Source organism: Branchiostoma floridae, chromosome 13 (assembly GCF_000003815.2).
Source record: "Branchiostoma floridae strain S238N-H82 chromosome 13, Bfl_VNyyK, whole genome shotgun sequence".
NCBI lineage: Eukaryota > Metazoa > Chordata > Leptocardii > Amphioxiformes > Branchiostomatidae > Branchiostoma > Branchiostoma floridae.
Window position 1 is genome coordinate 8,239,252 of NC_049991.1, and position 27,923 is coordinate 8,267,174.

The following is a 27,923-nucleotide window of genomic DNA, read 5'->3' on the forward strand; positions in this document are numbered from 1 at the left end:
ATAGTAAAAAAACACCACACTTACTGAAAATAGTAGGGATCATTCTCGATGTGATTTTAGCGTGCCGTACGTACAGTCCTCATCTTAATGACGAAGGATCACGTAGTATAGGGTCAATAGCACGTAACAATGAAGAAGAAGAAGACACTGTGAGCTGCCGAAAAAATGCATCGCGTTACGCTTCAATTTATCAACGGAGGAAGAAGGAGAGCGAGAAGAGATATCTATATCAGTGACCAGCGGTACTGTGTCCAGAATCCGGGCCGGAGATGGTCAGTCGATCCGGGCCCCCTGTAGGGGTGGGTGGGCGGCGAGCCCGGCATACCAGGGCGGGCTCTGATAACCGCCTGTAATTGACTCATCACACCATCAGTACTCAGCTGTAACTTGGCTGATAACGCTAGGCTGGGAGGGGGACTATAGGGGGATGTTTCACAGATAAAAAGTATATTTCAGCGAAGTACGCTGTGGTATAATTGCAGAAGTGGTAGGTTTTAGGCACACACTCGCGTCTGGGTCTATAGTTCAACTTCAAGAGGATATTTGACAATGCTAATCGTTAGACGTTACGTTTTAGCCTTGCTTCCCAACGTTGGACATAGATAAAAGCAGCTACGAAAACGTGATTCTTTAGACTCCCTAAAATCTGCTTGGAGATGAATTGTTACTATTTCAGAACTGAGTCATTACGATGGCATATCTGGCATTGTACACAATTTCATTATCATCACGGTGGCCACGGATTTTATATTGGGTAATAAATTCATTAAAATGAATGGGGTTTGTAGAAAACTAATGACGGCAAATTGGAAAATAAAGGAAAAGAACAACTGTCAAAATATTTTTGCATTGCGGAACATCGACCGAAGAGAATATACAGTGTGTATTATGATTGCCGAAATAGCTACTCTCCTAACAATAACGACTTCCTTTTCCCCAATGAGAACCGTCCCCAACGCCGATTGGATGGGGTAGATTTCAAAATCCTTCCTAAATAGATCCCACCAAACTACAAACACCGACTCCGGGTCTCTGTCAAACCGTCAACAAACATTCCACCGTGCTGGGACCAGAACTCGATACTCCCGCCAACATTCTCTAGTTGGCAGGAGGAGACACTGTTGTCAAGAATTCTGTGGTTTCTATGATGTAAAGCTATTCGTCGATGAAGGTTAGACATCTGTCCATAATACAATGTACAAAAATTGTTGTTTGAAACGTCTAAATTTCTTACAAACCTTGATTAATCGTACAGTTGTTTTCGTTTGGATGCGGTGGGTTGCGTAGTCAACTTTTTAAAATTTGAATGTCAAGGTCTTATCAACGATGGGAATCGGTGTAGAACGAAAACCGATGGATGAAATATTTTGCCCGTTAACAAATTTTCATCACATGAATATATATGCTCTGTGAAAGCGCAAGAATTCCGACGGAGAACATACATTGTAATACAAAACTTAATATGCATATTTTCTATTGGTATTTTTGGTCATAGTAATTCCAAGAAAGTTTCTTTTACTGATGAGTTAATTTTCCTCTGAGATTGTTTTACAGATAATGACCTCCAAATGATTTTCTTTAAGTAATGCATAATACGTATAAGTGGTAGGTCATACGCATAGGTTATGGCATATATTTGAAGTTGAGTTCCCTCATACATTGTTGTGACAACCCTGTACATACAGGACCCTAGAACAACAACAACACACACGGCCCCCATGTCGTCAACATTAGCTGAACTTCAAACATCCTATTCCTACACACAAGAACTATATCTGGCCTAGACAGACTAATGTATTTATAGAATCTTTATAGACACACGAACCAAAGATAATCTTACATACCGAATAGTTAAACACATCTGTCATGACAGGACCATTATCATAACACAGTTTTGAACCAGCTGAACTTGTTTTTATATCGATCATGAACGCTATTGGACGAGTTAAGCCCCTGATACACACTCAGGACTTTCCTACGACTTTCCTATATACCACTCCTCAACCAAGGAGAATACTACTCGCCTATAACCTCCTCGCCCTAACCCATTTCAGTGCTGGGTTGGGAGAAGCCTTGAATCCAATTCTAGCTTCAGATCTCATGGCCATATATGTGTGACAGGAGCATAAAAGGAAGGTATAGATAACAGTACATAAGTTCTGATCATTACATATTCTACCAGACTGTTAAAAAATATAACGTCATCTTATGCTAAGTATCCTTTTGTATAGTAGGTTTTTGAAATATCTTTTTTAGTTATGAATACGAAATGTTTCCCAATTTTTGTCCTGACGTAGTTCTTGCTGAAAGCCTACGTCATGACATTCATACTCGGCAGTTCTAAATTTCAAATTAGAAGAAAAAATCGCTCTAACGTATAGATGCGGTTAAATTTCAAATTAGAAGAAAAATTCTTCTGACGTATGGATGCGATTAATGACGTACTTCGAGACATTTCTACTTGACACCTCAGACTTTGAAAAGAAACAAACAGCTTGGCTAGTCTTGCCCGAAACTAATTGGCTAAGCTTCCAACATGAAGAAATGAAAGAAGTCTTCCAGCTTTCGGTTTTGCATGGACGATTTTTCTTCTTAGTTAGACCCCCACACAGTTAGGCCCAAGCGCCATTTCTGTCCTCTTATGGAGTAACATGTAGTAGTACAAGACGATAGCGTCGTTTCTGCACATATTTGATCCAACAGAAAAAGTCACGCGAATACAGTGTCGAAGATGTAGTTGGATAGAATAATGCTTATGAAATTGACTAATGCTTATGTTCTGACCATTATCTATCCATAGGAAAGCCCCGTTCTATATGATGTTATCTATTGTAGACTCTTTAAAAAATATATTTAGTTTTTAGTACGATCGGTTTCAACCGAATTGCTCGCCTCTATGAAACGTAGTAATAATACCTACTATTTAAAATGATCTCTGTACATACAGTAAAGCATTCTGATTATACGCATTCCTTTGTCGTTTGAACGTAAACTTAACAAATAGATTTTAAGATACATGTGACTTAGAAATAAGTGAGTTAACTGAACTCATTGCTTCGGAAGTTAAAAACTCTAGTTTTCTACGCGGCAAAAACAGGTTGGCACGTGTATGGGTCAGTCACAACTGACGAAGGTTGAAGGAAGAACTGAAAATTTAGTACGTCGCATTTTTCTTGTGAACTAGCGAAATCGTGGACTAAAATAATTTGTTTAACCAACATAGACGTTCTTTTATGCTAACTTAAAAGAGTCCGGCTTTGACGCAATGCAACTATTGTAATGAGAGTTCTATTTGATCCTTTATTGGTCTGAATCTAACTGGAGACGGGGAAATCCGAATGTATTTTTACCGGTCTTTTGCTCAACATGCGTCTGTGGAGCGGACTTTCATAGAATAACAGTTTCTGTGACACTGTCGCCATCTTTGAACTGCCCGCGCGGCCTTCCCTAGGCCATGCCGCTCGCACTGAGCCAGCCTCCGCATAGCTGCCCGACAGGGAGCGGGGGCAAGTGCGAGAAACCCCGGAGTCTTCCAAACACTGCGGACCACAAAAGTCAAAATAGTTCAAATTAGGTAGGTCAACAACCCGCGCCACCAATGTTAACATACAGCCGCGCACCAAGACTTTATTGAAGAAAGGCAATACATATTTTTAAGAGGTGTAGCGCGCTAGGGTTGCGGCCAGACAATATGATATGATACCGCTATGGAATTATAAGCCCCACTACTGCCACACGCCGTACGATGACGCCATTTTTCATGTCGTCTGTAGTTTAAGTATCCTTTGGATAACCGCTACTTCCGTATTTTTTCATCGTTTCTAAAATACATTTTGTACCTACGTCAACTAGTATGTGATATACATGTTTGAAAAATGTGAATGGGGCTTACCTCGACGCCGAGTTTCCATGAGAAAAAATCCGTTCAATCGTTCGCTCCGCCACTAGTAGTGTCCCTGACCAAAGACTAAATATAGCTTGGGCTGCTAACTTTAGTCGGAATGACCAGTGGACTGCACCCTGCTGACCGTTTATGGCCCCTCCGCCAATTTTGGGACCTTAGGGATGGTACCTGTTGTCCGTAGTCGCGTGTGCTACGAAGGTACTGTAACTTATTACGTGTTCCTTAAGGTCTCCGACTGCCCGCGATGGAAAAACCCTTCACCTCGCGCAAACAGCTCATGTGAGATTGATTTACAAGATAAACAGGACAACTTTCCTCTCAGTAGACGTCGCGACTCGCCAGCAAATTCAACGCTTCCTCTAGAAGGGGGTGGGTGGGATGTTTGTGGATGTGGTCATCCAGCCAGGCCCGGGTCGCCAGAGAGAGCGCGACCGTCCAAACGGCGATGTCCTCCCGTTGACCGCCTCCTTCTCAACTGTCCGCACGGAGAGAGAATCTCGGCCCGACTGCACGTACTTGTCATTGACCGTGAGTGAAGCAGCTCACATTTACTTCCATGTTTTCTGAAGCAGCGGTTCCCGGGAAGATTAAATAAACACCTACTTTCCTTACCACCCTTTCCATCAAAGAGGGCTATCTTGGGTCACTGCGCGAGGCTCCGACTGAGTATTCATTTCCTACCCGCACAGGAAACGTCCCGAAGACCTGTCCGACTGAAACCCGACCGACAAGGAGACACCACAGCCACGTAAGGACCAGACACAAGTGGACACATCGGAGCACCTCGCTGGCGAGACCGCTAAATCATACCCGCTCGCTCCCTGCACGACCAGAGAAGTTTACAGAGACTACAGGTAAGATGGCTCCCCAAATCCAGGTGGAAAATGTCCAACACCAACAAGTAAACGAACCCCCGAGGCGGCACTTTTCAAAGTTTCCTCGGCTAGTTAGCTGCAGCTTCGCTCCGCCTGATAGCGAGAGGGGAAAATTTCTGTCCGTAAAGGAGTTGTTTTGTGATGGGATGCCGCCGACATCCACGTACAAGAAGGAGCGTTTATGTTTATATATTTAACAATCAACGATAGCGTTAACTGTGTACTAAAACATTAAGGGGAGGTATTCCTCCTAGAAGCTAACGCGTTTTTAGCAGACTTAAAAGATATAAGGACAGTATTCGTCGTAAGAATGGAAAAATGGTAATAACAATATATTTTGACAAACAATTAAAAATATGGAAATAGTATCTTGTAGAGAGACGTTTTTAAAAGCGTCATCACTTCAATGTTCGAAGGCGATTCAGTTCGAGTCTACGCGAACCTAGTACCTATACGTTACGCTCACGACCACACACAAGCTAACACGATGTTGTAAGATAACGCTGGACTAAACTAGACAATTGAGGACCAAAGTGTTTTATAGTTTGAAACTTGACTTCTATAGAGCTTCTATATAGCTAGAAAGGGCATAATATCATTCCTTGTACCCTGTAATAGATCAGAAGTATGTGTTTCGTCATTGTGTAATAAAGACAACCTATTCAGTAGATAACTGAAGAGGATGACAAAAACGTTTGGTTGTTTTCTTCGCTCTCTCACACGGAATATTGTATGACTAATTTCACGACAAATATAAATGAGAATCAACACCACCTGTTTTGCTTTTGAGGGAAAGACGACTAACCAAATAACCTTGAAATATGTAGGTCATTAAAGAGCTGATGGCATTACTCTATCTACTAGTGCCCGACAAAATTCCAGTTGATTTAATCTTTGTGCAAGTCAAAGTAACGTGCATAGGCTTCAGCAAAACACAACTAATTATACTTTTATCAGTACTTGTATTTATTAGTATATGTCCAAGTACCCCACATATAGATAATTTTACGCTATTCACCATTCGTATCAACAAATATATGACGATATATAACATTTGCACTTCATACAGTCATTCCTAAGTTTAACATTTCATTTTTATATGTATGTACTAAACAACAATGTAACATTCTAGTATTCCACTACAGACTACCCAAAATAAAGATTTTGATACTATATCTTTCTTTTCTTTCTAGTTCTTTCCTCTTTTAAAAAGGTTTTGAATCGTTCTCATCTCGATATCATAGTAGTTAAGTCAGAGCTTTTCACATTCTTGTTTCACTGCTCTATGAAATTATACATGTATTATATTGTTTTCATTCGTACAATGGTATCAAAGGCAATCAAACTATAAAGATTGGCACAACTTTGATAAGACCCTTACAGAAATACACCCTTTGGGAGGGGACATTCTGATTGAGTGATTTCCTTATGTTAAAGAATCGGATACCAATTCTTTGCTGTATTTCTGACAAGACAAAATGACACAAAATCACCCTTTACATTATTTACATGTCGTACGTTCAAATTGTGGATACAGCCACTAATGCTATTGCTAATGTAGACCCTTTTATGACAACATTCACCTTGTTTGCTTACTTTGCTATATACGTTTTATCTTTTTTATGATTCCAACAACACTATGTGTAGCTTTCATCTTGGTGACAGATATGCTAATATTGTTCTATGATATAATGTGGTCAGGCCGTGACAGTATGTGCTTGCTGTCCTGGTGGCCCATGGTTGTACTGTACAGTTCTAAGATGTTCAGCACGTTATAGTACGTGCCACGATAGTTGGTCTTGTGAACCAAGGTTGTGCTGTCCGTATAGTTCTATAATGTCGCGGCCTGCACGTGCTGGCTAACCCAGTATCCCATGGTTCTGCTATCCTTATAGCTAAAGGATGTCCGCAGGGCAGGCTATGATTACGTGCTAGCTATCCCGACAGCTCCAAAGATGTGCTGTTCCCTGTAGTTCTCAGATGTCGAGGCCACTTGGACAGTGACAGTACCTGTTATCTAGCCAGGTGTTCTAACAGTTCTATGATGTCGTTGCCACGCCTTGACAGTACAGCCCAAGGCTGTGAAGGCTATGCTATCCTCAATGATCTACGATGCCAAGGCCAGTCCGTGACAGCGGCTAGCTTTCCCGTCGAATATTGGTTGTGCTGTTCCAACAGTTCCGTAGAGGCCAGGCTAGGGCTGTAACAGCTGTAACAGCCAATGTTGTGCTGTTCATACAGTTCTAAGATGTGGAGTCCAGGCCGTAACAGTACGTGCTAGCTATTCCGACAGCCCAAGGCTGTGCTGTTCTTACAGTTCTAAGATGTCGAGGACAGGCCGTGACAGCACGTGCTAGCTATTCCGTCAGCTATTGTGGTTTGCTGTTCCTACAGTTCTAAGATGTGAAGATCATGCTGTGACAGTACGAGCTAGCTGTCCCGGCAGCCCAAGTTGTACTGTACCTACAGTTCTAAGATGATCAGGCTGTGATAGCACACACTAGCTGTTCCGGCAGCCCAAGTTGTACTGTACCTACAGTTCTAACATGATCAGGCCGTGATAGCACACACTAGCTGTTCCGTCAGCCCAAGTTGTACTGTACCTGCAGTTCTAAGATGATCAGACCGTGATAGCACGTGCTAGCTATTCCGTCAGCTATTGTGGTTTGCTGTTCCTACAGTTCTAAGATGTCAAGGTCATGCCGTGACGGGACATGATAGCTGGCCCGGCGGCCCATGTTCGCAGCTGGCGGCGCGCTGTTCCTCCGTTGAGCTGTCCGTTTGACAGGCCTGTAGCTTTTGTTCAAATCGTTCTGTAAAAACAAATGAAGGTTAAGGATGGATATGAAAAAGTAGCACAGTGACCAAATATGTTTAACATTAGACAAGCAACGAGAATATACTAGTAGATAATCTAAACTTGACCAGAATCCATGTTTTTCCATTTATCGAAGGTAGGTTGTGAAACTTACTTTTCTCAGAGCTATCTATGAATAAACATTTAATTCAAGTGCACTTTGTGTCTGTATTCCCTTGTTGTTGAATGGGAATAGTATAGGGTTTCAAACTTAACCGAAGGTATCCTCTTTGACATGAATGAAAAATATAACCCACGTCTAGTGTACAGGCACCATCATCAATTTATTGAAAACGACATTTATCAAAAAAATGTATGGTCTATAACTTTTTCTCCGTCTGTTTAATGTCAAACAAGCATGTATCTATACTGAGTCTATGATGACGAATTGCGCATGTGGACGATAATGGGTACCGCACGGTAATGGGTACCGCTACGTTACACACGTTATACCTGTACAGTTATCATGACACCCACCTGTGTAAAGTTGTTGACCATAAGAGGCGAGAGTTTCCGTGAGATCGCCTTCAGGTTGTTGGATGTGGGGTGGTAGGGTGAGCGGGGACATGGGGAGGGGGGCGGAGGGGGCAGGTTGTGCCGACCACTCTTGTCCTCTCCTAACAACCAGTAGGTCACCAACTCCCCCTTTCCCTGGACATGGAATAGGTCGAGTTAACGTTACACACTGATGTACATCCAACAAAGCAGTAGAACTACCTTCGCCACAAAGGTAATACTTATAATAGCATTTGTATGTCTGCATGTTTGTGGTATAGCAGCATAAATCACGAAGCTATGAATAGATTGTCATGAAATTCCGCATGTTATTAGGTCTTGTCCTGCTAATGAATTGACTAAATTTTGGGCCCCCTGTCTGCCTTTTTAGGTACTGCAGTATAACTTCTGGTTTCGACATCTCAAGTTCTGGACATTCTACGGTCATTATTTTGGACAACGTTTTGCCATCAAATCCACGACAATCCTACGACTGTTCCGACTTGTCGTGAACTTACCGCACGACATCTGACCCTACCGGAATGGATACATTGATCTTATGCATGCCTATGTACACTGTGCTCGTACGTACAACCGTTCGTATTCAACATCATTGGGAATTACATATTTTGGCTTATTATCTTAAACTATTTTGATATTCATCCAGGCATCATTGACCTATCAAACGTTGACCCCCACCACCCCCACCCCTAAGACATACGACAACTGTATCTTGTTAAGATATTGGTTTATTTCACCCCTCGGTGTTAGATGCAGGTCACTGATTATTCTTCACCTCAGACGCTACAATTTCCTATTCCTCCGGCTCGCTGATCGCCAGGAATTCCAACCTAACACAACAGACAACTGGAGCCCGGCAGTGATAGATGAAATATCCGCTAAATCGTGCTCTGAAAAGAACTCCATGAGAGAAGAGCCACAACTTGTGTTTGAAAGTACGCCAGTTTATTAGCGAAAGAGACAGACCTGAGACCATAGCGACAGAATTGTAAGGGATCGGTAGCCAAATAACTTCATGTGACAAAGATCAGAGTTGCTTCAACCGCCAAAACATAAAGGAATGTATAAAGCTGTACGAATTTCAAATTGAAACTTATTGCCTTCGCCAGTCCACTAGCATTGTAGTAACTGGAAGTGTTGTAATATAACGTATGCGTGTAGTATTAGAATGTAACCCTTGTTGTCTGTACATTGCCATACATTGTCACTGATGCAATTGTTGCGCAATAAACCATCATATCATATCATATTACCTAAAAGTTAAAAGTTTAAGATAAGCTAAAAGTTAAAATGGTCCTTCCCGCACCAGACGGTACATAGGGCGGTGCCCATCTCCCTTTCAATAGCCCTTAGGCCACACAAGTTTGTACAATCATTACAGTAGAGGACTAGTCTACTTGCAGTGGTGTGTGTTCAACTACCATACCCTTTCTCAAATGATTGAGTTCTAAGCAGAAAAAGTAACGTGTATACATGTACCATTTGGTATGACTCGGCTGGAATCAAACTCACGACCAAAAAGTTACGTGAGGTTGAATAAAAAAAAATTAATTCTAATTTTAGATATTGGATCAACTGAAGCCGTGTGAAAATATGCAAATTAAAAATATCCCTACTCGGCTTACAAGTGTACAACTACCATGTCACCACGCCAGCCTTTCCAAAGTGCCGGTTAATTCTTTTGTAACATTAGACTGCGCATCCAGAACGACTTGTCTGACACAATTCCAACTCACCCCGCTTGTAAATCCACTCCTGACGGTCCTAACGTGACTGGTTAGAGTATACAGACAAGTTCTCAATCAACAAAGGTGTAATCAAAGAGGTATGAAAAGGAAATCAGACGGAACCCCCTGAACTAACTCCTCACTTTGATGATAGAAGGTTAACGAAGATCTCTTCAGTTTATCAGAGAGACTTGGAGAGAGTCAAGAACTATTATCAGTCGAACAGACGAGTAGACATAAAAGACAACGCTTGAGTAAACGTGGTGGGACTAAGCTGTGCCACCTGTTACGTTGGACATTACAGTAACTGATAGAAACCACTTACTTCGCTGAAATTGCAATTTTGTCTCAGAGGTATTAAACTGAGTGAATGAATGAATGAATGAATGAAAAAAATGAGAATGAATGAATGAATAAATGAACGAATTAAGTGTAAATAATTTGTTCCATGTAGGTAGATATAGAATGATAACAATATATGGATTAGGTGCAGTACTAAATGCATCCGTCCTCGACCGATTACCACATTAATTATGTTTTGTAGCAAAATACCATTAATAGCAACGATATGAAAATCATTTTTGGTTGGATAGTGGTGGTATTATATTGCAGTGCAACTATGTCAACATTCACTTGTTTTAGACAAAACTATATTAGCAGTTTAGATTAGGAATACAGTAATAATAGTAAACGTAAATCTATCAATTATGTTTGGAACGTCACACAATAGAAATATATACACATTAAATTATTTCATTGTATAATCCATATGTATGTGTTCTTTGGCGATAATATGAGTCGTCTGAGAGAGCCGTTTCTCTGTCGAATAGAATGTCGAAGTTGGAACGGGGTGTACTGCTATCGTGATTTTTTGACAATTTGGAAACGTCCTTCCTCATACGAGTTGCTACGACTATGCAAGTTACCTTACGACACGATACAATTCCTCGTGGTCAGTCAGATTTTCAGAATTTTCAAGCAGGCTGTGACAGAGCCAACTGCTGACAAGGATCTAAAACAGCTTTTTCGGTAACACGACATCTGAATTTTCTACGACATATTAACGAGTACCTAGCGAGTACAAGTTTACGATTGCACGACAGTCGCGCGACGAACGTGGTGACCAGGTCCCTTTGTTTAAGAAATCCCCGATGTATCTTCTCACGATCCTTTAATGGGGTCTTAAAATAAGTTGGCAGATTGACATGGACTTGGCCGGGTGAACGCATCCATCAAATTGACACGGAAGATAAGATCTTTTCCGCGTTGATTCAGGCATTCCGACTGAGATGGTCTGAATTAAGATTATGTTCGACCTTGTTCTGTGCCAGAGTTAGATGAAACAGGAGCTGGTCTGAGACTTCGGATTCTTAGACATGAAAGGTACCACCTACAGACAGACGATAGTAGGACGGTCTTCCTCCCACGACAACGATATCAAGGTGAAGGAAAATTTATCAATGAACGCCGCGAGTGCCAGGGTATGCCGTAAATAATCTCCGAGCAGATATTGTGTGCGTTGTGGGGATGGTGGTAACGTTTTCTTGTCAGCCGGAGCTTTCCGGATACTGTAATTTCGCCGGTTAACTTGCAGTTTTGAGATGAAAACACGAGCACATTTTGGAGAGCGAATCTGGTATTGGTGGTAAGGGTTAGAGTCGTATTTTTAAATGAAACATGAATGGGGCACTTTTCCTTACACATTGTTATCTATGGAATATATGATAAGAGTGATTGAACGTGATGAAATTATGACACGACTAACCAAGCAGATGTAAGGCTCCTTATCAGTCTCAGCTTTTACGTGCGTTTTGGCAACATTTAGTACGGATTTCTAATGAGTGCGCCTTTTGAACCCTTTGCCGACCCGTAGCGGAAGGGTAACTTAAAGAAAGTGTGCACTACTTGGCGTAAACGTATAGACGCGTCCTAAGGGCCTATAGGTGGGTTCACACGTGCGTATATATTCAAGTCCGTATGAGATCCGTATGCCTCTACCAGGCTCCACAGGTCATTGGAAAAATAAAAGACATTAGACAAATATAAACAGATAACATGCCAACGAGTTAGCAAACTATACTCTCGGTCAGCTAACTCGTTCGGAATATTATGGGTCTGTAATTGCAATTTCTATCATCTTTCCAGTGACCTATGAAGCCTGGTTGATGCTAAGACTTGTACAATATACTGCGTGTCTAAACATAGCTGTTTTACGACTTAGAATAATGTTTCACAAGCGCAGTGTGGTTGGCAGGCCCCCACATATAGGTACTTGACCGACAGGGCGGATAGAAATAGACAACATAAAAAACCGTTTGTCACCGCGTGACGGTGTCAGTGGTCAGCGGGAAGAACGCATGGCACGCCCGCCCACCACGGTCATGTGGCTCGGTTCGACAGGAAAATGCTTTTTTTTTCTTTTGACTGATTATAGGAGAAATATAGTTACAGCACAAACATGTGCAAGAACCTTCATAACATTATGAATTTTAGAAAACATAGAATAAAATGTAAAGGGCCAAAGGATCTAGGAGCTTATTACTTGTACTTCTATACTTACTGTGATCTTCTTAAACTATTTACTAACGAGATGTACAAACCGGAGGTTCCACTGTAGTACCATAACAAGCCGATAGGGGGCCCAAAATCTAACCATTTGAGGGTTTAATCAAGACCTATCCACATACCAAATATCAGTACACAATCCATCCAGGCCTTCTATAGTTCATCAACATACATACACACACACGTACACACACACACACACACACACACATATACATACACATACATACAAACGCTATCGAAAACATAACCTTCTTGGCAAAGCTAGTAAAACTAAAACGTTTTGCGTTTTTTTTTACAACACTCGTACGTAACTGTAACGTTATTCACGCTATCAGGCTGTCTACATGCCTAGACAAGCTAGTAGAGCCTCAAAATTATTACTTTTATTGTTTGATCTTTGACGCCATCAAAATTCTTTTACGTAACAACCTTATTGCGCATGACCACACTTCTGTATTTGGAATTGGCGCCATTTCATGCGAGGGATAATAAACAACGATAACTGTTTTGGCCTCGTATATTATCAAAATAGAATATGACGTGCCCTTATTTTAGTTTAGAACTTTAGATACTAACAATGGGTATAAATAATGTTTATTGCATTCGTAGAATATTCAAAGAAGTCTATACAAGCTCAAGTTTGTTATGAACACTCTGAAGTTAACCATTCAGGAGGTATTGGCGATAATGCCGATGATACATCCACTCAATAGTCTGATTTATACAGCAACGAATATAGGTACACTTCGAATAAAGGTTAACCGACGTCGACGTTATACTGATTAATGAGATTTAAAAAAAATCTCTTTAGAAACGCGATATATATACTTTGTCATGTTGTAAGCATATTTTGGTATTCTTTCTTTTCTCTCACAGCTTTTAATGTAGTAGTAGCCTTCTACGATATATCAAATCTCCCAGAAATAACTTCTTTACTTTGCGACGGTGAGCGAGTGCGGTGAGCTCACCACCCTAACGGTGTGTGTACTTGTCTGTGAATAGACGGAAAACTTTGTTCTCTTAGGAGCTTGCGAAGAAGAGAACGACACAATTTACCAGAAATAACTTCTTTACCTAACCGACAGTTGAACGAATGCTTTAGCCATAAAATTAGCAGGTGGCTAAGCAGTACACGCGGGTCCAATTAACTCCTGGTGGACAAACTCAACACTCAAGGTCTTTAACCCGACAAGCATAAGCCAAAAGATAACGCTTAGAGTAGGAGTGAGAAAAAAGGTCATTAGACGAGAGTTTTTGAGGACATGAAGTGATTTCGTCCTGAAACGACCTGAACACGAGTATTAGTGGTTCTGTTTGAGCAGAAAGTTGGGGGAGAGAGAGAGATCCCCAGACAAGGTTTCCTATTTAGTTGTAAGGTTGTAAGAGGTCGGGGGACGGGCGAGAGCGTTGATCTGAGCCCGATTAATCATCGCGGGGCGTGTCGCCCCCCCTCCCTGTCCAGCCCCGGCGGCGCCAGCGGTGCGCGGGCCGCAGTCGTCAGTTGACCAGAGTCAGGAGGTTGGCACGAGAAAGAATTCCTTCCCCGTCAGGAATGGTGTAAACATCACATAGCGATACCCTAGATCACAGTAATCTCCGGGGGAATCGCCAGCGCTGATACACACGGGCGGGAAACCTCTGCCACGCCGGGAAGGACTGCCGTAATAACGATTGTGAACCTGTTGTATGTACAAAACTGGTATAAACCTGTTTCTAACCGGTGTAAAATTGTTTCTAACCGGTGTAAACCTGTTTCTAACTGGTGTAAACCTGTTTGTAAACCTTGTTAACCTGTTCTGAAACGGTGCAAATCTATCTCTAAACCTTGCTAACCTGTTTCTAACCATTGCAAACCTGTTAATAAACGGTGCAAAACCTACTTCTAAACCGGTGCAAACCTGCTTCTAACCGGTGCAAACCTGTTTTACTTACAAAACCGGTGTAAAACTGTTTCTAACCAGTATAAGCATGTTTCTAAACCATAGCAAACCTGTTTTAAACCTTGTTAACCTGTTTCTAACCGATGCAAATCTGTTTTCAAACGGCGTGTTTCTAAATCATAACCAACTTGAACTTGTTGCTAACCTGTGTAAATCTGTTTCTAAACGGCACAAACAGGTTTCCAACCGTACGTTGTAAACCTGTTTCTAACCGGCGTAAGCTTGGCCAGTTTAAACCTGTTTCTAACCGGTTTAAACCTGTTTCTAACCGGTTTAAACCTGTTTCTAACCGGTTTAAACCTGTTTCTAACCGGTGTAAACCTGTTTCTAACATTTCACTTGTTGCAAAGCTGTTTGTAACATACATCCCATATATTACCTACTTTAGTAGTACTAGTTTTCAAGTACATTTTCCCAATCGGCTTTTTTGCGAAAAAAAATTAGAATTTGAAACGTGCTCAAAACTACTCCCGATCCCCAAGCAGAGGTTAGGCTCTGACTGGTTTCTCGTTTTTAGGCGTTTTCGTTTTAATTTCTATTTTTATTACCTCCATGAAATGTCATGGAGGTTATATTTTACCCTGCGTTTGTGTGTCTGTCTGTCTGTCTGTCTGTCAACAAGATAACTCAAGAACGGCTAAATGGATTGGTTTCATACTTGGTGTGTTGGTAGGGTGTGATGAAAGCTGGAAGTGATTAGATTTTGGGCCCCCTAGCGGCTTCCCTTGGTACTGCAGCGCAACTTCCGGTTTTGCTATCTCGTGTTCTGACCAAGCTATGGTCCCAATTTGGGTGTTGGGTGTTAGATAGCTCTTGCGCTCAGGAATAAGTGACATAAGTTTGGGCTCCCTAGCGTCTAGTTTTGGGATAGCAGGGGCATTTTTGTCAAAAACTTCTGAAGACGATAACTCAAGAAGGGAACAGCGGATTTTCATGATTTTTGGTATGTAGGTACCTCAGACAATGTTGTACAAAATGAAATACTAATTATGCAAAATTATATTACATTTGCATAATTAATGAGAATATTCTATCATAGCAGTTTTTTCTATGTATCTCTTGTCCCTGACGTGATATGGTCTTGACATTTGAGTGGTAGATAGCTTTCAGTGTCATGACAAAGTGGGGCAAGTTTCAGCCCCCTAACATTTAATTGTGGAACTGCAGGGGCGTTTTTGTCAAGACATTCCAATGAGGATAACTGCAGAAAGGATGGACGGATTGGCATCATATTAGGCATGCAGGTACCTTAGGCAAAGATGTTCATAATGATATACATGTTATGCAAATGAGAGCTTAATTTGCATAATTAATGAGGAAATTGTATAATTCCATTTTTTTCAATAACTGGACTTCAATAAATGTAACACATGTTAATTATGATAGGTAGAATATAAGCAGATACCAAATATGGTAATGAGGAACTTATTTACATAATTTATGTAAAAATTGCAAAACCGCTGTATGATCAATAATGGGAATTTTATAATTGTGACATGTGTACGTTAGTCAATGATGAACAACACCATGCATAAATTATGTTAATGTGTTAGTCAATTGCATGAAATTTATGAAAGCTCTAAATTTTCATGGAGGTATGAGGTCGCCGAACTCTAGTTTCTTTTTCTTTCCATTTTCCAAAAGAAAGGCTTAATGTTGCTTAAATTAAAACAGGCCGAAAGCACTGGGCCATATCCTTACATCTGCTTGGAGGTTACGTCAGCTCTAGATCTCCTGCCACTGGTATTTCCATTGGTTAGACTCTATAGGAAGATAGAGTGACATTAAAAGGTATTGTTTCTTACCCGTGACGCACATTTGGGATCACGACACCAATATCACACACGCAGTAGTACGAGGAGATTGCAGCATTGACCCTTAACATAAGCAGCACTGACCCTTAATTAAATAAAAGTTAAAGTTGCTATAGGCAACCTTGGACAAGTATGCACGGTTCATCGTGGCAAGACAGCTAAGTTTTCAAATAGGATACGCATGACTCTTGAAAGACAAGAAACATACAAAACATACAAAATATACGTCTTTATCTGTGACTATGACATTTTAAGTACTAAACAGATTTGGGCCTTGGGGTTATTCAGTGGTCGCTTAATATACTGCCCCGGGGTGTGTGTATGCGGTGCAAGTTATCTTTAATTTAAGTTCAACCTTAATTGTTTCCCAGACCCAAGTATTTACTTTATTATTAACTGAATCGAGTATTATACTGGTTTATGAATTAGATATATTTTACCAAATTTACCGCAAAAGTACAGTACAATTTCATGAATATTTACAATGCCATTATGAACGAATACGTACATGTACAGCTATACAATTTTGCGGAACACGTTATGTGCCATTTCCCCGAATACAGTGCAGTTTTACCGAATACGTAGAGCGAGTGCAATTTTAGCGAATACAATATCCGTATACGCAATATGAAGTCGTATTTTGCGAGTATCCTAAGCAGAGTTGCGCGAAAACATGTGTACACTTGGTTATTCTAAGAAGTTCATTTGGAAGTTCATGCCCGAGGGCTAATTGCAAGTACATGGTATAAACATAGGGGGTATACAAGTGGCAATGAAGAGTTATAAACAATATTCAACTCTGATACTAGTGTTGGCTATTTTCAGGTGACTTCTTTTTTAAGCAGAGGGAGACGAAAAGCCCCACCTTTTCTGCAATTTGTGGGTACTGCGATTTCAAGAGAAAAGGGGCTTTCCGTTCGTCTGTGAATGTGGAGAAGTTGGGATAAGTCTTTGTGGCTTCTCTAAACAGAGTGATTCTTTCGGTTTGGTTGAATATTTCTTTTTTTGCTCTGCGGCCGTTCTCCTGACAACCATCACGCTAATCAGCGCGCCTGTCGGTCCCCTGACCCACTCTCAGGAGGAATGAAGATGGATGTGTATAATCAAGGCACGGCTGGATTGGCGGGCGGGAAATTGGCGGATTAACGGCCTCAGACACGACCGCAAACTCGTCCCCTGGGAGGGTAGTCATCGGCGGTACATCTGCCGTGCCCTGCCGCTGGTCAGTTTGCCTGGTATCCAGCTCTGGTATCCAGCCGTAATACAGCTCCCGAGTCTCTTCTCTCCTCTTTGCAATTACATAATTGCAAAGAGGAGAGAAGAGACTCGGGAGCTGTATACATACAGCTTTATGCAGGCCGAGGACAGTAGTTACACTGACTAAATCGGAAGAATATTCGACAATTCAGGATTGTAACTTAAAGAGATGCTGACAATAGAAAAAATATATCTAACTGCAAATGGCAAAATTTCAAAATGGACTTGATCTTGATCCCTGAATCTTGATCCCCTAACTAAAAAGTTATCACACGCACATTGTGTAACTCATTATTTTTTCTATGGATGTAAAAGTAATTCTTTACGAACACAACAACAAAAGTACAGCGACGTGTGCACGGTCGATTGTAAACTACGAGATAGAAATACAAAAAAAAATCTTGAAATTCTACTTACGAAGCGGTAAAGGCTAACGCACTTAGTGTACTATACCTTTTCACAAGTAGGCGGGGCTATTCATGGGCTTCAGCATCTCTACTGATAAAAAGTGATTTTTATATATTTACCTATTGTTTGTGAGAGTTATCACATCTAACATGTACACATGTATCAAGATCTGTTAGTATCATCGAGTCCTTTTGAACGATAGTATTCAATGGTGAAGGAGTGGCATGGTTAAAGCTGTAAAGCTGGGCAGATTCTCGGTACAATCGATCAGGCTATTAGGCCAGGCTTAACCAATCAATACCGATGGCGCCTCCATTACATCGGTAACCGACATGCAGCCAATTTTGCATCTTCCCGCCAATTCCCAGGCCGAAGCTTCAATTTGCGGGAGCTTCGCATCAGTTAAGCCCCGGTCACAAAGCGCGTACGATTCCTTGCGATTCCTTCCGATGCGCAGGATAATCGCAGTGCGACGTAAGTCGGAAGAAAATCGGAAGCAATGGTTTAAGTATATAAAGCCGTGGTCACAAAGCGCGTAGTGGATCGTACGATGAGGTCATAAGAGCGTGCCTGTGTCAATCGCAGTGAATCATAGTAAATCGGGGAGCGTCGTATGGCGAAAAATAGAGCTGAAATGGATTTTGAACATGTTCAAAATTTCGCTATCGTCGTAAGGTTTTATTTGCTCCCATAGCAGAGTTCATTACGGCAATTTTTGTCTACTGATGAGGTTATAGATTTATGATTTTTAGTATGTTGTGATGGTTTCAGTTTTACCTGATATTGTCGATATTGACGAAAAGGGGAAATATATCAGTCGCAACTTCCACAGTCGCAACCAGAGAACAGCGCGTCACGCACAGGTGATGCAGACAATTGTTTGATCGCTTCATGCACGTGAGTTTATAATTAGATCAAATCTCAGCTCTCGTCGGTCTTGGGTCTGTTTACCATAATCGTAATAACCATGGGGACAACTCGAACATAAAGGCAGGCTCTCTGAGTCGGAAATATATATGATATAATGCTTATCATTTGATTTTTGTATGATTGCATCTTTTTGTTGATAGCATATCATGATACGATCTTCGAAAGAGCCTGACACGTAGAGCCGGCAAGCAGGCCGAGATAACCATACCAGTACTCACGCTTGATTTGAACTTTTGCTTGTAATACTCTTGTTGTCATGGTCTTTTTTAATTTATTTTTACAGTTAAAGATATTATAGGAAGGTATTTAACAGCTACGTCCACATGTTTGTTGGTTAAAGAAGCACAAAAGCGGTCAGACGGCTATACAGAAGAGACACAAGTGAAAAATCGTGCGACGCTGGGAAAATTTTGAACACCATCCGATGCGTTGCGATGGCTTGCGATGCTTACGATTTTCTTGCGATGTACTGCGCTCATCATACGATATGCGGAATAGTCCATCGCAAGGAATCGTACGCGCTTTGTGACCGGGGCTTTAGGGAACGTCAATCTAAATTGAGGCACTTCGCGGTTACAGGCAAACGCATTTCAATCCTCCAGAAGATGTTGGAATGAAGACCATAACGTTTTTCTGACAACCTAGAACTCTAACTTCTTGTTCTGATAAGAAAGCGTCGTCAGAAAAGAAGTTACGATCCAAAAGGGTAGAAAACAAAATACTTCATTTGCAACCAATTTTTTTATAACGGCAGCCGGCCGACGTTTCGGTAACCGTCTGTTACTTTCCTCAGGGCAATACTGACTGGTTCTACTCCACACTGCAGCTAGGTGGCGCTTCTCACAATGCGGTACGAAACATTAAGTGTTAACATATATGTATAAAAGTACAATCACGTGACTTTTGCGTCAGGATTGTCCTCCATATTGGATGGTTAAACCTGAATTCTACCATGTAAATTTGAACTTACACAGGTATTATGCATGACACAGATATTATGTATGACACAGCTTCACATTGATTGTTATGAATCAACTAATTTAACCAAGCAATATGGCGGCTGTGTCTTAACTTCCTGTAACAGATCATGTAGAAAACTGACCTTCATTGGGATCACCCCCCTCTTGACCAAGTGGTATCCTCCCAGTCTGTCCAGGACGTTCTTACACTCCTGGCTGCAGTGAATCTTCAGGGCTAGAAGGACAACGCCATACAAGTGTTAACTTTGAAGTACAGTACGTAATAGTCAACTGTCAAAAAAGCACATCTGTGCCATGCCAAAAATATCTAACGGTACTCAATATCTAGTACACTTTCAAAATTAGAGACACGTCAACTGTGACAAGATACTGGAGTAAGGTAGATTCAAACGATTACAAATTTTAGACAATTTGACGTCTCTTTGTACTTGACGTTTATGATGTTGTATATATTCGATCTTCTGCAAAGGTTTCTTAAAGTACAGCCCCCAAAAGATATCCACCTGCTTAAGCTATGAATTGGTCTACTGCAGGACCTTATTGTTGCATCAGAAGGTGATGCTGCACTAGTGTGATTTTAAGTAGACATAGATGCATTCATTTTACTTTGCTATATTTCTATATTCTTCTTTGTATATTTTTTTGCATTTAATGCATTTGACTTTATGTTTGGTACAATGTATTTTGATTGCGATGAATTTGCGATAGAGTTATGATTCCATATCTGAAAACAATTTTGGGGTATTCAACTTTCTAAGAAGTTATTTAAGTTTCAACCTCCTTCAAGAATGTTTTCCCTTACCCAGAAGTTTACAAAACCTTACATCACTGCTCTCAAAAACAAGGTGGAAGTCTACATACAACAAAAGATATATAACAACAACACCGACTAGTGCGGCAATGTGAGCGTAGCGCCAACCGACTGGCTAGGAAAGGGTGGGAAAAACAAACATGGCGGGCGAGTTGTGAATGACTTTTTGTGTTTTGGATGATGTTGCTTTTGTGCCTGTTGCCGGGACCATGTTGTCCACCGGGTCAGGAATTCCCTGGAAGCTATGGAAGGCACCTGTGTACATTAACTCTGTGGATGCTCGCAAGCTGGCAGAGTTTGGAAGAGTTGACTCCAAGGTCATGGACAGAAGAGAGCAAATCTCCTACAAAATGGCGGATATGTGACAAGTGTATGTAGTCCAACAATGGATGCGGACGGGACAATAGGGTGTTTTTTTCAATATCCGGTATCTTAGAGCAGTGTAAATAAGTTCATGGTCAAACTTTTGACATTGGGTTCAGGTCCAAAAACATCTGTGGACTTTGAATGAAGGTGTAAGGAACGGGAGAAGCCCAACTGACAGGCATTGGGTTGGTGTGGACAGAGTAATTTATCAAAAGCGAAAATAACCTTCTCTGAAATTCGATGTTTAAATAATTGTGGGATTACAAGAAGCTTCACGGTTCTAGGAATGTTTATAATGACTTTACTACGTTTTTTTCAAGGAAATGTGTTTTTCCTTGCGTTTCTTCTGTCATACCAACTACATGGTATATTGTTCTGAACCTGTTCCCCTAATTCGTTGTTAATACACACGGCGGTATCTCATATACTGTTGTCGATGAAATTCTGGTATTTCAAATGTAGGATAGATAAAGTGCATTCAAATTAAAGCTTTTTTTTATCCCAGTGTCGTAAAGGGAGGGGGAAAGCATTTCCCAACCTAGAGGGCTGCTTGCGGAAACAAAAGTTGAATTGTATATCAATAAATATGTGCAAATTATGCTTTTAAATAGTTTTGTGTTTATTCTATCTTTCATACCATACTTTTGTTCCCCCAAACTGCCCGACCGGGCTGAATCTAAGGCAAACCTCCTCGTCACAAAAAGCTGAAATTTGTACGACACGCCGACAGCTGTGAAGAGTACCTTAAACTTGTCGTTACTCTGTCGTTCGACAAAAGCGGACGTGTCCTAAAAGCGCAATGCCGCAAGAGAACCCTTTCTTGTATAAGAGGAGAGTTCTTAAAATTACATAAACCACTTGCGGAGACATGACGGTTGAAGAAGTGACCATGACCCTGACCTTGACCGTTAGACTCCATCCGTGACGTGGTGTTGACCGTGTCACCAAACAGACAGTACCGTGGCATCTTCAGTCCTACCACTCCTGCGCAGCAAGGACCTGCAACAAGGACAAACCTTTCTTTAAGTGGCCTACAATGTGGTCTACATATCTTACGGCACAATCCCTTATTTTATCAACGGCGAATCTTTAATTACAGCTAAACATACATAAATGTAGAAGCTACCATTACCTTTACGTCTGAAATTTAGTAAACGTAGATGAAGGAAATTCGTGTTTTAGGAAAAGAAATTATGAAACACCACATCCAGATTGAATTTTGTAAAACAAAGTTGCAGAATTGTGCTGTCACTAGAAATGAACTAATGAAAATTATTCCCCCTTTTTTGTGTACGGTGTGTCTTAGACAAGTTTGAACGTCTAAAGTAAACTACATATGACGAAAGGGGTTGTTTCCAGACTATTGTGATTTTTACCACATTACATGAAATTTAGAATCTCAGTCAATGGAGAGGTACCGATCTTTTCATAATCATTATCATACCAATTAGAATAAACTTTGTATCGCACAATGGTGTGAAAAGAGTGTAGAAGATACGGCTATGACAAATTGAGGTTTTGTTTTATTCTTTCGAAAGCGTCAAAGAATACAAAAAAAACACACGCTCGACAAACTGTGGGAAATTACTACGAAGAGAAACTAGTACATGTACATGTACTAGTACTTGTACTTATATTATTTATTCAAAACTACTTAGAACTTTATCATCCTGGCCTGTACTTAGCTTGTGAGAGCAGAAACGTACAATAAAGGTGTTCTTTATTCATTCTTTATTAAAAAAACGTATCAAGATGCAATTTTATATCTAAACACCATAAACATATCTAAACACTATAAACTTGTTTGATCAGGACTGGCTTTCTTCTTTGCATAGGTATAATCCATAATTCAGTTTGATAATGTAGCTTTGATGTAAATTTTAGGAGATAAAAAGATTATAACCTAAATGCACATGAAGAATTGTTTTCCCCAAATGCAAGTGAGTCCCCATTTGTGATTAATAATAGTTTATGGTGCGGAAAATACATGCAACGTTACATGAGGCGTGAATCAACCGCTGCTTCTAGGAATTCCTCTACATAAAACGTGTAGTCAGGATGACAAAACCAATTAGAAAATAAATGAGTTACCAAAGCCTATCCATTTCTCATTTTACACTAACCCATTTTCACAAAGTAAATTGACGCATCGGGTTTAGGCAAAATATTGACCCCCTGTAACATCAAGGCGAAAAAATTACTTTATGACTCAAGAAGCTTTCAGCGGGGCTTAGAAATAATGAGCCATTTTTTCCTCAAACAGTTTCCCTAAGGGGCGAGGCTTTCGGCAACAGTCATCTTTCGAGCTTTCATTACGCGGTGACTCATCTTTCAACGCAGCCAATTACCGTTTCCTGTAGTGTCCCCAGGGTGCTGCCCTGAGGTACACCATCCGGGACACTCACAGGCCGAGGGGTACAAGTCATGTGGAAAATGCCGTTTGCGTAAATGCAATTAACAAAAGCTATTTTCATCCAATTTTGTGGAGGAGGCAGTCCGAATGAGTAGTGAGAACTCTTTCCTCTCTAAAATTTATTTAAATACAGATATTCCATGGAGATGGGCGTGGATGTAGTGGGTATTACTGACAGTGGAATGGAGTACGTTTTCTCCAGTTGTCTATTTTGGAGGAAGGAATTATGACTGATCGATATTTGAGTTAACGGACAAATTGATTGATATGGATCCGGTGACTCGTCGACAATGGAATCGTTATGGCGGCACAGTTAACACAATCGTTAAGTTAGATATAGGAAAAGCACTGTTGTATCACGGAGGAAACGGTTTAACCTGAAATAAACGTTTTTTTCTTCCACAAGTACTTTGACATACTTGAGACCTAACATAGCAATCTAGGCTAAGAGATCTAGGCTTGCCATAGATATGTCCAACTTATCTTGGGGGGAAAAGGATCATTACGTACCAGAGTTGAAATCTATGATCACTGGCTAAGGAAAATACAAATCCAGGTAAATCATGGCCATTTTGCTGTCATTGAATGATAATCTCAAAATTTAGAAGACAAAAAAAAACATACCAGGTCTACCTGGGCAGCTTTGCGAGCCCATTTTTCATGATTTCTTAGCCTGCTAGCGGTGTACTGGTCTTAAAATGAAGTGTACCTGCTACAACAACAGTACTTGTGCTGACTGTTGTCTGCTAATGTGGACGATTTCAGTCTTATGATTTGGACAACAACCTGCTAGATTATTCATTAGTCTGCAGCTTGAACAACATTATGCTATGTTTTTTGTTAATACTTTGTTAGCCTGTATAAACCTTATGTTATCTACGGAACCAATTACACATTCTTAAGTACTGGACATGGCCTTGAACCGCACACAGTCAATGCATAAAGCATGATAGCTTCGTAGTCAAACGCCCCACCCTTCAATAATCAATAGAACTGCAGCGTCCATCGTCACTGCAAGTAAGAAGCTGACGTGTGCTCTGGTGTCCGAGTACGAAGCTAATATCTCTCCACACAGCCAACGGCAAACTTACGGTGTTTGATTCAAAAGTAGCGATTGATCATATGATTAGAGAGGTCGAACTACTAGAACTACACCATTCATACATCACAAACCGCTACCAAATTTATACAATTTCATGTAACAAGCTCAGACCGCCACATAACCAAACGATGAATTTAAAGACAACCCCGCTTTGAACAATCCCATTAAAAGGGCTATCGGGTACCTAACTATGAGAGTACGGACTGTAATGCTCACCTGAGTGGATACCTATCCGGAGGTGCATCTTGTGATCTCCCCGGTGTCTGATCTTGAAGCTGGAGACAGCCTTCAGCAGAGCCAGCGCCATGGACGCGATCTCACCCGCATGGCGGTCACCATTCTTTAAGGGGAGGCCTGGAATGATATAGTGACTCTTTATTGAAATTTCAGACCGCAGTGCGGCACTTTCAGCTTTGTACAAACTGCTAGTTTACCTGAAGGGGCACGGTTTCCCCAACAAGACAATGTACCTTCAAATGAAATACATTAGGGACTGATAAAAAGACAGAAACGAAGAATAATGAACACAAAATCGGCGCAAGAAAAATTATAGCATCTAAATATGTTTGAATGGTGTATAAGATGAAACGTGTATTGCAGTACAGTAAATCTACAATCCATGTGAATAAACATTCTTAAAAGCAGCGAACGGAAGGTATTGGCAAATGTATGTTAATCGTTCCTCTAGACATCTAAGAGATGCTCCAGTGTACAGAACTAACAGAAGGCATAAGAGCGTCCTCTGGCAGATCTGTATTGCATCACAAAACCAACAGTTACCTGATACCACCATGTACGCGTCACCAATGGTCTCCACCTTGTACACGTCAAAGTTGCTGATGATGTCATCGAAACAGGTGTACAGATCGTTCAGCAGGTCAACCACCTGTGTGCGAAAGGTATAACGTTGAACTGCGTTAACAAACCGCTAGGTGGCGTTCCTAAGGCATTGCTGGTGTCTCATGAGAACAGAGTCTGCGTGAGTGCGTGCATAATCAATGTGCGTATGAGTATGTGTATGCATGTTTGTGTGTGTATGCGCGTATAGGTGTGTGTATATATATATGTTTGTTTGATTGTTTGTTTGCTTGTGTGTGACTTTGTGTGGTATTAGACGGAAGGGACGTAAAACGTAGGTCCTGGCTTAACATGGAACCAACAGTTTCTATCTGGCCTGACGAGCTCCATTAGTTCCTGAGTTCCTCTATGATATGGTATATGATATGATATGATATGATATGACATGATATGATATGGTTTGGTATGATATGATATGATATGATACGATATGATATGATATGATATGATATACGAACGCTCTTCACCTGTAAAGGAGTGCTCTCCGCTGACAGTGACGTGAAGCCCACAATGTCACTGAAGAAAATGGTGACCATGTCGAACGACTCTGGGTCCACTCTTTTCCCGCGTTTCAGCTGATCCGCTACGGTTCTACAAATATGGGGCATCATGGTGAGCACGTAGATTATATTGTTATTATATGTGACACATGACACCTTATTCATACTGAATGGAAAGTGCAATGAATATTTTAAAGGAGTATCATTTTGTCAGAAAGAGCATCGGACTAACACTTATGCAAATAGCTTACATATTCCTACCCCATTGACCATATGTCAAACTTTACCTGCACTTGCAATGTTTTCAAATGTATTGCTATTAAGAGTTTTTTTTCACAACTATAAAGACACAAACGTAAATGCATAAAGAGGTGCGTAAAATGGTATATTTTACCATATGTTTGTACTCCAAATGATAGCTACTCAAGAAACTGTATGTAATTTTAGAAGTTTCAGACAGTATCCGCTGTATTTCTTAAGAGACGCATGGATGTCTAAACTTACCGTTTATACGGCAATAACTAACATCATAAAATGCTATACAAATTTTTAAACCGAGCTATGAGATAAGCATACACTGTTGTGCACGGCTTACTTCGGTAGCATGCTGTACAGAAGAGCGTCAGTTTTCTTTTTCTCCTCCACCAGTTGATGCGTCCTCTCTTCCACCAGCTCCTCCAGGTTGTTGGCGTATTTCTCCATGATGTTCATCATGTTGTCGAAGATGTTGGACTTCCTGAGAAAAGAAATGAGAAAAAGACACAAAAGAAAGTTAGAACCAACATCCTAAAGTTCAATCGTAGAGCACATGTCGCCATGTTACGTTTTAACAGTATTCTTGTTTGACTAATTAACTTGCAATTAGCGTACTCCTAATAACATTAAATGTCCTGCCGTTTCGAAAGCAAAAGCACAAGGTATATCTCGCACAGGAAGAACTATAGTAATACACTATGACGTTAAACTGCATTGCATTGCGTCTATCAGAAAATTTCATCTGGGTTTATGTGTTCTTGTACTGCTGAATCCCTTTATCTGTATTTTTGTCAGGAGAAAAGCCACTACACGTCAAGAGCGCACGGGGCGTTAGTCTTTGGGAGTTATGGTCAAGAGGTGACGTGATTGGCCAGTAGTACAAAATCAGGGAGTACTAGTATCTGATTGGCTGATGACTGCGGTGTTAATTAAGCAATGGGACCAATCCCAGGTCGGTACCCCAGGGTCGTTGCTTGGTGTATATATATACAGGTGACAGGCCCAGTGGATGAAGATGCATATATATATATGATATGGCAGACTTACATTCCCCTTTTCATGGGCTTGAGAAGATTTCTGATGGTCTTAAACTCGGGGCGCGACTCCGGTAGCTCCGCCCAGCAGGTGTGCATGACGTCAATCACAAACTTCTCACAGTCCAGGTGCTGGGTATCCGGTCTGAACAGGTCCGTACCGGCTCGGACCTTCTCCACTATTTCTGTGAAACAGTACCAATGGAACGGAAATACTGTTTACATACATATGTAGGGCTAGGTAAGATTGTTTTCATTGCCATTTGTATAACCATGCAGATGATTGTATAAATGAAAATTCTTATAACTTGCGATTCTGATGAAAAATAATACACGTAGTGTTACAGAAATTCTTTCGATTTTGCATTTTATGACCAAAATATTTTCACTTTTTTGACGATTTTCTTCATTTTTTAAATTTTTTATACAAATCAGAGGTATAAAAATGCAGAAATCGTTTTTGGCTATGGTACTGAAGCGTATATCCGTCGTCACTTGACATGCGCAATGACCTGCTGACCTTTGGGATCCTCTGCGCATGTGCCGTACGGACCCTCCCTCCCCTCGATCTCGTACAGGATGATGCCGAACGCGTACACGTCTCCCTTTGGGGTGCCTCCGGCCTGAACGCTTGGACCGCGTAAGAGCTCAGGCGCCTTCCATAGCAGGTCTAATGTTGAATAGGAAATATACAACACTTGATCAAAAAGAAGAAGATGAGCACGGGAAAAGTTTGTTAGAATAAGCCATTTCACAGTTCCCAGTCAACAATTTCAGTCATGATGCATTGTTTAAGGCTGTGAAACTT

The 27,923-nt window shown here is 40.9% G+C and overlaps 3 protein-coding genes across 4 annotated transcripts in view; 1 reads left to right on the forward strand and 2 right to left on the reverse strand.

The window, feature by feature from the left end:
* Positions 1 to 4,028, reverse strand: part of LOC118428730 (netrin-1-like) — a 41,353-nt gene extending 37,325 nt beyond the window's left edge. The window contains exon 1 of one of the 2 annotated variants that reach the window (XM_035838897.1): positions 3,893 to 4,028. The gene's annotated coding sequence lies outside the window, so the exon portion shown is untranslated. The remainder of the gene's footprint in view (positions 1 to 3,892) is intronic. The other variant, XM_035838899.1, reaches the window with a different exon arrangement.
* A 6-nt stretch (positions 4,029 to 4,034) lies between these two features.
* LOC118428732 lies at positions 4,035 to 5,197 on the forward strand. Its single transcript, XM_035838906.1, has 2 exons — positions 4,035 to 4,432; positions 4,594 to 5,197. The coding sequence occupies exons 1-2, from the start codon at positions 4,066 to 4,068 to the stop codon at positions 4,974 to 4,976; spliced, it is 750 nt and encodes a 249-aa protein (XP_035694799.1). The 5' UTR covers positions 4,035 to 4,065; the 3' UTR covers positions 4,977 to 5,197.
* A 914-nt stretch (positions 5,198 to 6,111) lies between these two features.
* Positions 6,112 to 27,923, reverse strand: part of LOC118429436 (speract receptor-like) — a 38,822-nt gene continuing 17,010 nt past the window's right edge. Inside the window, exons 17-26 of the mRNA XM_035839922.1 lie at positions 27,636 to 27,785; positions 27,129 to 27,300; positions 26,422 to 26,562; positions 25,794 to 25,917; positions 25,249 to 25,354; positions 24,685 to 24,822; positions 21,854 to 21,952; positions 19,899 to 19,990; positions 8,114 to 8,287; positions 6,112 to 7,592 (exon numbers count right to left, since the gene is read on the reverse strand). Of these exons, the coding sequence (XP_035695815.1) occupies positions 7,455 to 7,592; positions 8,114 to 8,287; positions 19,899 to 19,990; positions 21,854 to 21,952; positions 24,685 to 24,822; positions 25,249 to 25,354; positions 25,794 to 25,917; positions 26,422 to 26,562; positions 27,129 to 27,300; positions 27,636 to 27,785 (1,334 nt within the window). The 3' untranslated portion in view covers positions 6,112 to 7,454. The remainder of the gene's footprint in view (positions 7,593 to 8,113; positions 8,288 to 19,898; positions 19,991 to 21,853; positions 21,953 to 24,684; positions 24,823 to 25,248; positions 25,355 to 25,793; positions 25,918 to 26,421; positions 26,563 to 27,128; positions 27,301 to 27,635; positions 27,786 to 27,923) is intronic.

Coding starts and splice junctions, on each gene's coding strand:
- LOC118428732 (XM_035838906.1), top strand. CDS start 4,066: ATGGTACCTGTTGTCCGTAGTCGCGTGTGCTACGAAGGTACTGTAACT. Junction 4,433..4,593: donor GCACGTACTTGTCATTGACC/GTGAGTGAAGCA, acceptor CTACCCGCACAG/GAAACGTCCCGAAGACCTGT.